This window comes from Aphelocoma coerulescens, chromosome 2 (genome assembly GCF_041296385.1).
Source record: "Aphelocoma coerulescens isolate FSJ_1873_10779 chromosome 2, UR_Acoe_1.0, whole genome shotgun sequence".
NCBI lineage: Eukaryota > Metazoa > Chordata > Aves > Passeriformes > Corvidae > Aphelocoma > Aphelocoma coerulescens.
Window position 1 is genome coordinate 126348455 of NC_091015.1, and position 15143 is coordinate 126363597.

General features: G+C 34.5%; 1 protein-coding gene across 4 annotated transcripts in view; it reads left to right on the top strand.

Annotated features, from left to right (window-relative positions):
* Positions 1-15143, top strand: part of SNTG1 (syntrophin gamma 1) — a 325066-nt gene that overhangs the window by 190334 nt on the left and 119589 nt on the right. For all 4 annotated transcript variants that reach the window (XM_069005956.1, XM_069005958.1, XM_069005959.1 and 1 more), the window contains 4 exons: positions 1126-1182; positions 7303-7360; positions 9771-9814; positions 9922-9963. In XM_069005956.1, coding sequence (XP_068862057.1) covers positions 1126-1182; positions 7303-7360; positions 9771-9814; positions 9922-9963 — 201 coding nt within the window. The remainder of the gene's footprint in view (positions 1-1125; positions 1183-7302; positions 7361-9770; positions 9815-9921; positions 9964-15143) is intronic.

Below are 15143 nucleotides of genomic sequence, written 5' to 3' on the forward strand. Positions count from 1 at the left end.
ATGTAAAGGAAGTAAGGAAGTAAAAAATACATCTGTATATATTCTGTCTTCTCTGTCACTGCTACATTCCTGATGATCTATTGAAATTGGACTGACACTGGCAATCTATGCTGATTGTGCTGAAATAAATACAGTTAAATGTTACATATGTAGTTAAAACATACATGCAGACTTATGCCATGAAATAGATATATATGTAATTAAATGACTATAAAATCTAGACCACATGTAGAGGACATTCAGAAATCCATAAAATTGATATATTTGAATCTGGATATATGGTATATCTGCTAATAATTTATTTTGCCACTACCTAAATGTACTAATTCTAAATGATCTTTGGGTGTAAAGTCAACAGACAGACAAAGAAAAAAATAGTATTTTTTGTAAATTTTTTTATTTGAGACAGATAGTAGCCTACAGTTTTTATAGCACAAATTTTAGGACAAGCAATAAAAGGAAAAAGATGGCCTGCTTTTAATAATTATAGGCTATGGGTTGCAGTTTTTAAACCACAGCTTTGAGATCAACAGTGGCTGTTTTTGTATTTAGCTTTTGGTGGGTTTTGTTTCTGTTTTTGTTTTCCTAATTTGGATCATTAGTATTCTTTGAAATGGATTTATGCGATGTGTGCACTTGTTATGCTTTGGTTCACATCAGTGAGTGGTCTTGGCATGCACAAGTTGTTTTCCTTTCAGATGACACTAAATTGGAAAATGCACTACAGGAGTGCAGTGTATGTACTTCAGCATGTAGTGATCAACCTGCATGTGGGACCAATTTAGGACTAGTCAAGGCCTTAACCTCTGAAATGTGTGTGCTGTGCCATAATTGTCCAACCCTACAGTTCTGTTCTTAGCTCATTACAGTACTGGCTAGGATGGTGTGAATTAAACAAATTATTTTTTGGGGTTTTTTTGAGACAGGATCTCTTCTTCCAGATTTTGTCTTTTTCCTCTGCAGTGTAGGTTTCATGGGATTTTCAGTTCAGGAACTCAGAACTTCATTAAAGCAACAAAAATCAATGTAGGATGGAAACACAGAAAAAACTTATTGAAGTACGAATACAGTTTTCCGGCAGAAGACATTAAATCTAGCAAAACTTGATTTTTTTTTTTTTTCCAGGAAAGAACTGTAACAATTAGAAGACAGACTGTAGGAGGATTTGGATTAAGTATAAAGGTAAGAGGATTTTTTTGGTCTATTATTCCATATTACACAAAGTGTGTCTTTGTATATAATCAATGTTACTGTTAATGAATGCAAACTATTTTAGAGGACTGGAAAGAAGAGAGGAAACATATTCTTGTGTGTTAGATACTGTCACAGCAGGCAACCAGAACTATGCTGCTGTATGGAGTGGAAGGCAACCATTCCCTTAAAATTCAAGCTGACCAACTCTGTGATAAGGCTTGATATAAGAGTTGAGAAGTGTTTTCAACTGTATAGACTGTACTTGTGTTCAACTGCTCTCTAATCTAAATAGTTATTAATGAATACTAAATTACAGTGGCAGGCACATGGAAGAGCCAATAAGTTCATCATCAGTTCTCCTACAAAGAATATCACATTAATTCACTGCAATTCTTTAGTGGGACAGAAAGTGTTATTGCTTGCTCATATAGTTTATTTTTCTGTAGATCAAGCACAGACAGCAATTTATCATGTTACCATGTTTTTGCTTTCTTCAGTAAGATTTAAGAACATACACAAGTGTAGGTAATCCTTTTTAGGAGAGGGAGGAAGATTTAGTAATTTTTGTTATTATAGTCTATGATTTTGGAAACCTTACCTTAGTGTTCAATCTGAGTGTAGACAACACAAGATTAAGTTTAACTTCTAAACTCAGCAGTTCTTAGTCTCAAGATAGCAATGGAAAAAATGAAGTGTACTTCAGATGAATGCAAAGAGGCCTAAATTATTCATATATAGTGAAAGTATAGATTTTCCTATGAGCATCTGCTAGTACTGACCTTATAAGTGACTCATAAGAAGGATTGATGTGCATTTGTGTTATCATTGATAAGAATACTGCTGAATAGAAATATTAATTTTTAAAAATGTCTTGGTGTGCTTGCTGTTATCTTGTTGACCCATGAGACCTCTGTTCAAGGAAAACTAATTGCTATTTTGTCACCAAAGTTTCTCATTAGTTTGGTCAACAACACTCAAGTTTTCTTTTCCTTCAATATCATTGTAGGTTACAGTTCACTGAATAATGATGAAGTAATGAATATCAGTGTAAAATCAAGTATATGGGTAAATGAGTTTTTATTTAGATGGTGCTAAGAAATAACTGCTTGTAGTAAGGACTTTAGATGATTGGAAAACAAATCTCAAGTCAATAAACTTGATTTTTATGTAAACTTTACAATGAATTATCATTTAGAATTAACATTGTTGACAATCTCAAGATCACATTACTTAGTATTATGGACATTGCATAAAATAAAGTATCATTGATAAATATAAATTAAATAGTTAATGTGCAATGGTCTTTCTTAGATTAGTAGAGCACTATATTCTTACCTTTGAGAGCAAGATATCCATTTTCTAGGATCATTTTATATCATAGATATTTTCATCAAAATTAACCTGAGTAATGGAAAGGTGAAGATACATAAAGTCAGATATGAATAGACAATTTTTAATTTTTGAAGTAACTAGCAATCAGATTATGAAATATCACAAGTACAATAACTTATGAAATAATGACAAAAATGTCATTAAAGAGAAAAGAAATCTCTTTAAAAGAAAGGAAACCCAGACTTGCTTGGATGGTGTAGATTAAATAATGAAAATGACAAGTTGAATTCTATGGTTCAGGATGTTCTGTAGATGTGTATCAGGTAGTATGATTTATTACTTTAAAATTACTTAATTTTAAAAAATCAATCTGGTACCTTTTTTGCTAGGTCACTTTATTAGTAATTCTACATTCTCACAAAGAAAGATGGACAAGCAATTGGATAGCCAACACAATCTTAAAAAAATAATTAATATAATCTATCATTATCATAATTTTAAGCTAGCTGTAAGAAACACCTTAGAACTGGAACTTAGAGTAATTTTCCTTTTTTACTTTAGTAAGCAAACTTTATGAAGACTCACTGAAATTGACTTTTTATTTATGGCATGAACTGACATGTCAGTTCCAAATACTCTGCAAAGTGCCAGTTTTCTGTTTAAAATGTGTCATTTAATCATGGTATGCTTCTTCTTGCAGATGAATAAAAATTTGCTGTTTTGTTTTGTAAAATTCCTGAATTTTAACAAAGAACTCATATTTGTTATTAATATTAAATAGAAATGCAATTATTTTGAAGTTGTGCCAGAAAGTAGAGGTCTACAAGTAACCCTGAAGGAGTGAGAAAGACTGAGGCCTCTCCCCCTTGTCTCAATAATTTCCACATCCCCGTGTACTATGGTAGTTTCTGTTACCTTACTATTCCCAGGCTAATTAAAGATAGGGGTTATTTAAGGACTTGCTTTCTGGCTGTGGTGTATATCAGAGGATGCAGTTTATCTGAGGTGTTAATTACAGCAGTACAGTGATTAATAGCCCTCACTTTAGAATATTTGCTTGTGCTTTGTTATGAATTTGCCTAGTTTTGGCAATTAGGTCTGGGACATTATCATGTCTCTTTTTTCTGCTAGCTTAAAACACCCCTTTACTGTCAGAAATCTCACACGATAAAGTCACCTTTTAAATTTCTCTTGAGTCAATTTTGAAGATGTCTTATCCCACTGCAAGTAGTTTGGAGCCTTGGAATTATCTTTTTTTCTTAAGAGCAGAGGACAAATTGATAATAATTCCAAAATTAAACTAATTTTTTTTTTTTTTACTTGTCTATGAGGGAAAATCTCTTCTCTTATAACCTGGGTATTCAAACTATATTTGTAAAAATCAGAAATTCTGCAGATTGCTTAAAAAAAACTGCTTGTAGGATTGACTTTTTTCCAAGACCTAAACTTCAGCCCTCTTAAAAATAGATTGTAGTCCGCTCTTTTAAGGTTTGAAAACCTTGTGTTTTGCTGTACGTCTTAAGTGAAGTTAGTGTTGAAACTGTGATTGAATTTGAAGCACACTTGCTCTGGCTTACACTCTTCTGAAGGAATTATATTCTCTTTTCTGAAGTCTCCTGTTAAATATTTGTGTGTGAAGGAATAGCCATGGACATAGATGTAGAATTTGGTAAGTGTAGTGTAGCATTTTAGTCATTTAGCACATCTCTGTCAAGTTTGACATGCAGAGTTTCGACAAAAGATGCTGCTAAGTGTATGATTTTTGAAATAACATCCTGTTTTTTCAATAGTTGGAGTGTAGTGTTCCTGAAGAAATAGGCAACAAAATTGATAGTTCATTAAACAAGTTGAGGTTTGCAGTTATAGTCTGACTCCTGGCTATCATGACTCAGTACACTGCTATTTTCCTGCCTCTGTTTTGATCATTCTTTTAAAATGGTGGACAGCATCACAGATCTTCTGAGATTCAGTATGACTTTTCAGTTTGACTCAGTCAAAAAATTCGGTGGCAGTAGACCCTAAAGCTATTTTCGCTAGTGGAAATGCTGCCTTTTAGTATGAAGTCAGAAGGTCCCCTACATTGTCTAACTCTGGTGATGGTAAAGTCCAGCAATTGGTCTGATCTTTTATAAACTCTTTCCTTTAGAAAATAAAAAAGTAATTTCCTTATTATACTTAGAGCCAAAAACCCCAAGCCTTTTTTAGTAAAAGTTACTGCTTTCAATTGCCCTATTTTCCATATGTCAAAAACTTCTGATAAAAACCCTCACACATGAAATCTGGAATAAGAAAAAATCTTTAGGAGTCTATCATGTGAAACTTTGAATGGAGGTGTGGATGACCTCTCACCAGTAGTGGCCAACATCCAGGACAGTGACCTTCAAACAGCTGCCAGTGATTAGAGCCTCCTCTGCCTCTTTTAGCAGGACCACCTCCGCAGGTGGGTTGCTGCCATTATTCCAGGCTCATCTATCCCTGCTTAAGGAAAAATGACAAAGAGAATTTGCTAGACAAAGATCAAGATAAGACTCTGGTAGAGGTCTGAGCCATTAAGTCTTCAACACTACATAAACATATACTACAATACAACAATACTTGATGTATTTTTGTCTGGGATTATAACTACATGTCCATACTAGAGGAAGAGAAAATTTAAAGCAGTGGAAAAGTTGCCTCTGTTCCCAGAGGTTTCTTCAGAAGAATATCCCCTGAGACTGTAAAACCAGATTTTAGACACACATACATTTTTTCCTCTACAGGACAGAGAATCAAGTATGGAGAATGCAGGATGCAAGGCTGCAGTATTGACCTGAAGTAGTATTCAACAAGATGTTGGCAGAATATATACAGCTACAAATTGCTAACAGTGACTGGGTACAGATAGGTGGTCAACTATTTTCTGTTTCCCATTTTGATTTTTTATTTCCTAGAATAGTAGGCACTACATCCTTTTACTAATTTAAATAGAAGCCTTCATGCAGGTCAGACTCGGATGCAATGAGAGGAGATAATTCTCTTCAGTAGGACATTACTGAAAGCTTCTTCAGACTTGCTGTGTAAATGCATTTTGGTAGATTCAATACAAGGGAGGAATAATCATGTTGCATGCATTGCAGACTCGCTTAGTAATAAAAGTAAATTACTGCTTTAATGGAGCCCTGAGTCTAAGGAGGCAGGGAGGCTGTTTTAAACCTTATACTTCTTTGCTGGGCTTTAAATAGGGCAACATGTATGTAACATTGGAAGCTTAGAAAGAAAATGACACAATTATTTTTTCTGGTTGTTTGAAAAATTTTGAAAAAAATTAAATTTGTATGTGGCTAGAAATCTGGAGGGTATAGGTTAAAACTTAAAAATTTATTGAGCTTGAACCCATTATCTGCAGTAAAGCCAACTTTTGCTGTTGCTGTTTCTCTGGTGAGAACTACTGAGAGATATTCAACAAGCTACAATTTAATTAGTCTGAATACATCCCTCAGTCTAACTGAAATGATGGTAGCCTCTGGTCTTTGTGGAGTCAATACTCAGTCTGTGCTAGAAATACTGATGTGTTCTGTGCTTGTCAACACTCATCTCATGCAGTGCCAGTAGAACTTTTCCTGTAGACAAAAAATTGTTGTAATATTACTGAGATCCTTATTAACTCAGTGTTTTTAGGACCGTTTGCATTAATAGCCACTAGCAGAAGGAACATTTAGCCTATTTAACATTCTACAGCGTCACAGGAAATTAATCGTTATTCCATGATAGAAGGAGGTGTTGAGTGCAGGAGTCTGTTCAGTTTCAAACACTTGGTGATTGTGTGAAGAAGGGACGTGTGCTGTTCCTGAGGCCATCAAAATACCTGTGTCAGTCCTTTTCACACCTTGACACTGGATACCTGGACCTAAAAAAGCCATCATTTCCAAAGTAAAACTGTCTGCTGAAAAGAAGAGTAAGCAAATCGTTAACCAGGATTCGTAGGCCAAACAACAATGCGGCAGACAGTGGTTTCTGGTGACCTGAATTTGTACAGCTTGCATTTGAGCGTACCCTTTCATGCTCTCTGCAGAGGAAAAAATATTTGTGTCTCTCTATATATTTGCCTTTACCTTCCTTTGAATTTCCTTTTCATTTAAGATTTATTATTATTATTTTTTTCTTAAGGACCATAAATGTTTCCAGTCCCAACAGGATAAACTGAAAGAAGGAACAGCATTGAATTGTTGTTGAGCTGTTGGAACTATCATCCGGTTTTCCTTTATTTCTCCCTATTTATTGAACACCTACTATTCCATTTCTTAATGTTTCTTTTTCTGTTCCTTGTTACTTATGCCACTGCTCTCCTCACTCTTGTGTGACAGACAGAAGCAAATAAAAAATGCTTTTGAGATTAAAAGTCCAAACCTTCTTTCTTGTGCTTTTGTTTACGTCCTTCTAGCCAGCGTGAAAACACAGTGTGGTTGCCATTGTAGTTGGATGGCCATTCTGCTTTTACAGGACACATTTCATACATTAAGCGCTCCAGAATTCACAGAAACTGATGTCCTTTTTCTTCAAGTCTGGTAGAGCTCTGAATTCAGTTTCTGAGCTTATGATGGCAACTGAGAACTTCTTTATGTGACACAATAAGGAATTAATCACAATCAAATATTCATTAAAAAAAAGAGGAAATGCAGAATCAGAGTTATTTTCTCAGTCTCTCTAAAAACTGCATTTAGAGAAAGGGTAAAATATAACTTTAATCAAAAAGATATTTTTAGTGACTGACAAGATTGTCATTTATTCTGTTTTCAGGGTGGAGCAGAACATAATATTCCAGTGGTCATTTCCAAGATTTCCAAAGAACAAAGAGGTGGGTATCAGGTATCAGCTTATTACACTGTGCTTCAATGTTCCCTTTAAAGAAAGATGTATTAAATCTTGAGATTCTTCAGTGTTAAACAAATACTATCAAAAAACAAACCCTTTCTCTCCCATGTCTTTATGATCTCTTCCTCAGAAACTTTCTCTGAAAAAGTACGGAATTGATATTTGGAATAGTTTGTAAAGTCTTCAATGTATTTTTTTTTTTTTTAATAAAAGATTCTTGTAAAGCATTATTTTTAAGATGAGAAATAGGAAGGTATTTATAGAATGAAAATGTTCAACAAATTTAACAAAAGACAATGATTTAGTGGGTTTCACTTCCCCGTTATTTTCTGGAAGCTGTAGCAGATCAAATGTTTGCCTCTGAAATCACGGTAACACGGCAGGAGAATGCATGACTTTTTAACCTGGTTAGTCAGGTAGTATTGAGACAGGGGTGGCAAATGGCAGAACCTTGATAATAACTCCTATGTTATTTCAGCATTAGATGCTGAGCTGTGTCAGCCTTTGCAGCAGCTCATATGTTGCAAAATTGGTACTGCAAAAAGTCTTGACCATACTTAATAATAACAGAGCTGGTGCTAAATCTCCGTATTAACTGGCAGTGTTTTGAAGTTACTGGAATGATACATAGATAATAGTTAAACAGCTCAAGATGTGCACAATTATGAGGGAGGAAGGTTGTGAACCAGTACTAATACAGTGTATTTAATATCTTTGTTATGTTTGTATTTATTTGTGCAAGGCCAGAAATGTAAACTTGGAAACATTTCCCTCTATCTGTAATGCAATAATTCTAGAACTGAGCTTCTCCTCAACCAAAATGTGCCAGCATAAGAAAAGTCTCACATTCACCCACACAGATAAAGAAAGGTGTGGAACAATCAGCATATTGAGAGCTGAAAGCCAGCCCTGAAAGGTAGGTGAGAAAGTTGGAGTTAGGGAGGCTAAGGAGGGGCATGGAATGAGCACCTAAGGAAGGCCATTAGGTTAACCTTAAGAAGTTATACTTGTGACTACATTCTCTTCAGTATACATATAACTAAGTAATACATAAAAATGTGGCATATATTACATGCAGTAGCTATTAAAATGCTATTAAGCACTGCAGGAAAAATAAGGAAGATATACTTAAGTTTAATTGGGCACACTGAAGTGCAATTTTATTTTTGTCATTATTTTTTTGCTGCAGGAGCTGTTACATTGTTTCTAGCCCCCATACCTAGCTATGTTACAATTCATTACTGCTTTCACTAAAAGTACTGCTGATTTTGAGAGAGCTAGTTTTGAGGGACATCTCTTGTGTAGGAGACTGCTGTCTTGAGATGTAGGAAGTGTCGTGCTGTGTGCTTGGACTAGGGAACTTTGATAGAAAAAATACTGTTTGACCCAAAGCCTGTGCCTCAAAAAAATCAGAATGTCTGTCCTGCAATAATTTAACAATCCATTGTTAAAGATAGCTAATAGGACCATTCCTTCAAACGTGGATTTGAGTATCATAATTTATGTCAATATGAATTCAATATAGTTCTAAAGCTCATGTAAATAAGTACATTTTTTGGATCAAGTCAGATACTAGCCTTTTCCAGACAGTATCTTCTGTAATGATATGGAATACTATGGGTAATAATTGCATGTAATCTGTTAGCATTCCTTAGTTCTCAGGTTGGGGGTTATTAACTTGTCTGTAGACACTTAAATAATCTTTGTTATATTTCTGGTATGCTCATAAGGTATGTTTGCACCAGATAGCTCTGAAATGGAACACAGTGTTTAAAAAATGGAAGCGTAGAATTAGATTTTGTAAATGTCTTTGTGATGCAGCTTTGTTTTAAAAATCACATTCAGTTTGGTGATTTTTTAAATGATATATTAATTTTCTAGCACTTCAGCATATTTAAGTGTTATGCAGCATTAATAGTCTCTGTTATTTATCAAAGATGCAGGATCTAAAGGGTCCTTTATATTTGGTAAAAGCTTAAAAATTAGATTTGTCATTCATAAGTAGCTCTGGAGTCTCCATGTTGCTTTTTTTTCTTTACAAGAAATGATCTTTCACAAGCAAGTAAGACCTAGTCCTGCAGTCCTTTTCTATCCAGAAAAATATACCATACCTCACCAGAATGGCCTGAAAGGTGCCAAAGGACTGATGCATGAAGTTTCATGTCTAGTGCTTGGGCTGAACAGCCTCTTTTATTGTACCAGTGATACACTGGTAATTTGGGTTTAAAAAACAAAATACAAATAATTTATTTGGTAATTTTATGTTGGAGTTTTTATCAGGTTTTGGTTTGAAGTTTTAAAAAATAATGCAAAAACATTAAATAAGAATTCATGTACACAAAATGTTGGCTGTTTTGTACAAAGTGAGTGAAAAATATGCTTTCTGTTTTCAGCTGAACTTTCAGGTTTGCTCTTTATAGGAGATGCAATTCTACAGGTGAGTAAAACTGCAAATTATTTTGTCTGTATTTTTCTAGAAAAGTGAAATGAAATCTATGCTTATGAAATGTAGAGTAAGTCTTCTCTTTATCTTTTTAATAACAGATTAATGGAATTAATGTGAGAAAATGCAGGCATGAAGAAGTGGTGAGCTTTTCTGTTTTTTAGTCTACTTTTTGTCTTGTAGTTGCTGAAATGATGGTGTACGCTGATAGCAATGCAGTGGTATCAGCTGTTTTATTGTTTTTCCTAAACCAATATGACTGTACCTTCTAACATGACAAGCAACAAAGTGCAATCTTTTCTTCCTAAGTTTGTGTAATTGCTCTTCTCAGATAGGCTTTTCTATATTAAAGGTGATTGTTTTATTATGAAGATTTGAGCTGTACATATTCCAGCATTTCTTCTTCCCGCTTATAGCTGTCAAATTTCAGCAGTGCTACATCCTTCTGGCTGTGTGAGGTCATTTTAATTTCAAAAGCTGTAATTTGCAGTACGGAGTGTTGGAGATTTGTTGTTTGGTTGCTTTTAATCCTATTTAAAGAAAGAGACAAAAGTATTCATCTGCCTCTCGTCCTCTGGCTGTTCCTTATGAGGGTGCTCTTCTCCTTTAGTTAAGCTGTTATCATTTTGGGTATAAAATAACAGTGTATTAAGGAGATTTCTTCTAGGGAAGAAATTTTTGAGAAGTCTGTGGCAGGCTGGTTCCATAGGTGAATTAACTTTGTGAAACACATCATGTACTTTTGTTGTATTTGACTCTTTGACTCTTCTTAAGTACTTTCAGATGCAGGAAACCCTATATTTCAGAAAATCATGCCAGAAGTTAGAAGATTACCAAAGAAATTACCTTTAAATCCTGCTTAGCTCCACAGAATTTTTACCTGTATTTTAAAAATAATGTAGTACTGTTGTATTTGAAAGCTTATCTTTCTGAATCTTACCTTGCTGATTCAAGGACACTCTTTGTGTTTCATACAGCATTCTGCTATATGTCAGGTCATCGAACATGTGCTGTTCAGGTATAGAGAGAAGGAGTTAATAAAGATGAAGTTCTGATGAACGGGTTTAGTGCAGGCTGAAAGATTAGATCACTGCACTATTCTTCAGAGTGCTTTTGCACGCTTTTTCCTTTTGGAAATCTGTACAGCAAATCCTGCTTCATTCTTCAGAGCCTTCATAATACCCCCTTCTGTATATACTGGCTTATAGTCATATTTATATTGCTTTTAAGTTTTGTCTGTGCAACAGTGATCAGGTTGTAAATATTTTATAAGTTTACTGCAGTTGATTTTTTTAATATGCATTAATATGGCAAATCTTTCAGTGGGATTTAAATGTTGGAAGTTAAATGTTGAAATTAAAAAACATGAGAAAGATATTACTAAAAGTGTAGCCTTGAATGAATATTGAAAACTGGTATGGACATCAGGACTTGCTTTTCTGTTTTCTGAGACATTTTCTTAACCCTCAAAATGATACATAAATCTGTTGGGTATTTATGATAAGGTTGAAACATGTTCAAGGAAAGATTTTGGAAAAGCTGAAAGGGGGGATTGACACAGAGTAGCAAGTGTTATCATATTAAATTTTGATTTATGCCTTGTTTATCTAACATAATCTGCTTCTCAAACTCCTTGTAGATAATTCTCTAGGAATAAAAAAAATGGTGTATTTGCAAATGGTTTCAAAGTTTAAGAAGCAAATAAATTTTAAATTAAATCCTTATTTTAATTAGACTAATTTTTAATTTTAATAGTAAATATTAACTAATATTTAAATAGGATCAAATGTCCATATGACATTTTATAAACTAAAATATGCATAAGGTTTATAAATATATAATATAAAAAAGCCAAAGTAAATGGACTCTGATAATCCATTTTTTCAGAAACATTCACTGACATATGCTACGTGTTTGTGGAGTAAATTTGTTGTAAAGCTGCTGTAGTGGTAATAGATGTGGTTTTGCATTGTGCAGTAACCTGTGGGTTTAGGCTTAGCCCTCAGCAAAGGAGAACTACATCAACTGGTGTGCCAGCAGGAGTTGCAGGTAGGGTTTTGTCTGCAGTGTGTCCTTTGCAGCTGGAGTTGTTCTAGCACTTCTGTCTTGTAGGGTCTTTATCAAATACAGGATCTGTAGCTCTAACCTCAAGGTAATATAGAGAAAATAGGAAGTGTGTGGAGCCTAGTTGCTCGCAGCAGGGATTTGAACAGGAGTTGAAACTTAATTTTCAATCCTTATTGCATCTCGATACTTTTGAAATGGCTCTGCAAGACACCTGAGCTTGTACCTTTGTTTCTTTCTGATTTTTTCTGTTACTACTTAAGGCTTAGCAGGTACATATGTTAGTGTTTGGGTTGTCTTAATGTCTTAGAAAATATTCCTTGTAAAGCAGTGTGGAATTTTTTTCAGTGGGGAATGCTGAAGATACCTGTAGAAAATTCAGTCTTATATTTGCAGTGTGACTCTGATGAGAATTCGCTCTTTTCCTAGATGCAAAACTTGTTGCTGCTTGTGGAAACTTTTTAAGGATATGTCTTATCTTCATAGCTCTGCAAAGAAAAATCTGTGGCATAATCACTGCAGCCTATTGTATGACACTGGTATTTCACCTTGCTTTACTGGTAACTGTACTATGGATATAAAATTATTTGAATTTCAAAATTAGGTAGTTTAATCAAACTCATGTCATCTTTCATAGCAGGGAGAATCTTTCCCCAATGTACAGTGATCTTAGTTATCTTAATGTTGTGGGCATTCTGTTGTCTTTATTGTCTTTCATTACTTTTGATACAGATCATAGATAGATAAATAGACAGACAGACTGATAGAGTCCTATAAGCCTAGATAGGTAGGTTTAGTCAGTTCTTAATGTATTTTACTGGAAACCTTTACATGGTTCCTTTCTGATTATTTGTTATCTTTAGATGAGTCACTTAATCTTGAGTTTAGTTTTCTGCTTGTAGAAGATGAAAATATTATTCCTACCATGAAAGCATGATGAGTTTCTATCAAAGACTGACTGTCAGCTTGTTGTTTCTCTTGGGCTGTAAAGACCCCCAACTGAGTACAGCATAACATTGCTTCAGTCTTAGTGCTCTCATGTGGTAAGGTAAATACATGATCTCTCTAGTGAAGTGTCAACACAGGAGGAGGTTGCAGAAAAAAAAGTAATCTAGCAATTCTCTTAAAAAATATCTCACAGTTTGAGCCCAAAAAGTGCAATATGAACTTGTATGTAGAAGGAGAGTCCATTGTATCTGTTAAATTACATGACATTGTGCTCCTTCTACTCATGATTTATTAATTACTCCTCTTCCAGTAGACTCTCCTTTAAATTTTACAGCAAGAATTTTAAAAGGCTGAAATTAGGATTATTCACAGGCAGACCTATGAGTTTCAGCTTTTGTCTAATTAATAAGGTCCAACAATGTGTAGTTTGTCAATCTAGACACCTAGTGGATATGGTTATCCGCCATAATAGATATGATTATTCTTGAGGCTGGAAATTAAAGTATTTCTAGCTTTTACCTCCATTTATTGTCCAAATATAAAGATGGATAGATGAGCACCAACATAATACTGTTGCATGGACGTTTGTGGTGGTTCTGGGTCTAGCCACTACAGCACCAACAATGGACAAGGTTTGGGGAGAGAGTGAGAGGCCCTTGAGCTACTTCGGAGTGGCTATGAGTAGGAGAGTATGTCAGTTGAGTTGCATATGGCCAAAAACCTTGTGTTGGATCTACTGTTCAGGGTTGTAGTGCACCAAATCATCTAGAGCCATGGTAGAATTCCAGTTGAATGAAGGCTGATATGTTTAAGATTGTCTCTGTTCTTAATGCTGTGAATAAAACATCTCAGGCAGTATTAATAACTATGGTTACATATCTCTTTGGATCTTAGCATCTAGTTTTTTTCTCTTAGGAAATAGAAGAAATTAAATGACTATAGATATGAAGTAATTTCTTATTTCTTGTATTTGGGGAACATTCAGGGAATGTTTCAAATGAAAAATGGTAGCTTTCATGTGTCAGTTAGTGTGGCATTCTGACATTCCTTGAAAAGTAACAGGAAAAGCTCATGTAGTGGCAGGTAGGTATAAAGACAGAATAGATATTTAGGCTTTGGTGGATTTTATGTAGCAGTAACTACAATATGTAGCACTGTGGTTCAACTCAGCCACTGCTTGCATTTTGCACAAGACACTGTTTTTTCCAGCAGAAATGACCTGACATGAGATGTCCTCATGCACTGCACGGAATCTTTTGCTTCCCCCTTTTCTCAGCATTCACAGCAGGGCTGTAACTGTGCTGACTCTCCATGAGTCATTTATGTTACATGAAACTGGCAGTGTAGGGATTGTTGTTGCCTAACTGCAATCATCTGCAACTGATGAAGCTCTTACTCTGGCCTACTCTTTAAAACTATGGTTTCAGTCAAACTGATTTTTAAAACTCATTATGAATAGTTTTGGCAATGTTTTTTGTAAATGTTTTTAAGCAGAAGAATAGCATATTGGATTTTTAAGACAGGACTGGAAACCAAATGATCTGAAATTTCAATCCATCTTGACTTTGCAGATGTGTCTTTTGGTAAATTATGTTTTTTATGTTATCTTTGTTTCCTTAACTGTGAAACAGAGACCTAGACTGTTATCAGATTTAGCTCTCTGAATTCTATGAAGTACTTCTGAATCTGTTATAGAAAAGTATCTCTACATTGATATTTGCAGTTTCATGAAGTGATAACAACAACCTGCAAACACAGATTACCACCTTCTCATATTGCAGAAATCCTGTACTTTATAACTCACAGCACAGTCATTTAATCCTTTCCCCTCTAGACAGAATGGCAACTTTAAATGTGGAAGCTGCACAGTTGGTGCTTCTAAGACTGTAATCTAGCTGCAGTTTTTCACTTCTGAATTTAAAAGTGAAAGGTAAACTTTCTGGAAATCCAATACTTTTACTCTTTCTGTACAGCTGCTAATCTGTTTTCTATCTGAGACTTGAGTAATAATAATAATAATAACAACAATAACAACAATAATAAAACCGATGTCACTTTGCCTACTCTGGCATAATTAATGAAAATACCTGTTATTGAATATCCTTAATGCTCATTAAATTTGAGCTAATAATAATCTATCAAATATTTCAGCACAGATTTGAAATGTGTCCATCAAGTGGAAAAGAATGTAGCAGCTGTGAATAGTCTACTGTTTTCTGTAAATACTTTACTATGGAAATGCCTGGAATCTGGAAATATCCTGGAGTAGTTTTCTTAATATGTGTTCATCTGCTTTTCTAATCTGGTTTTA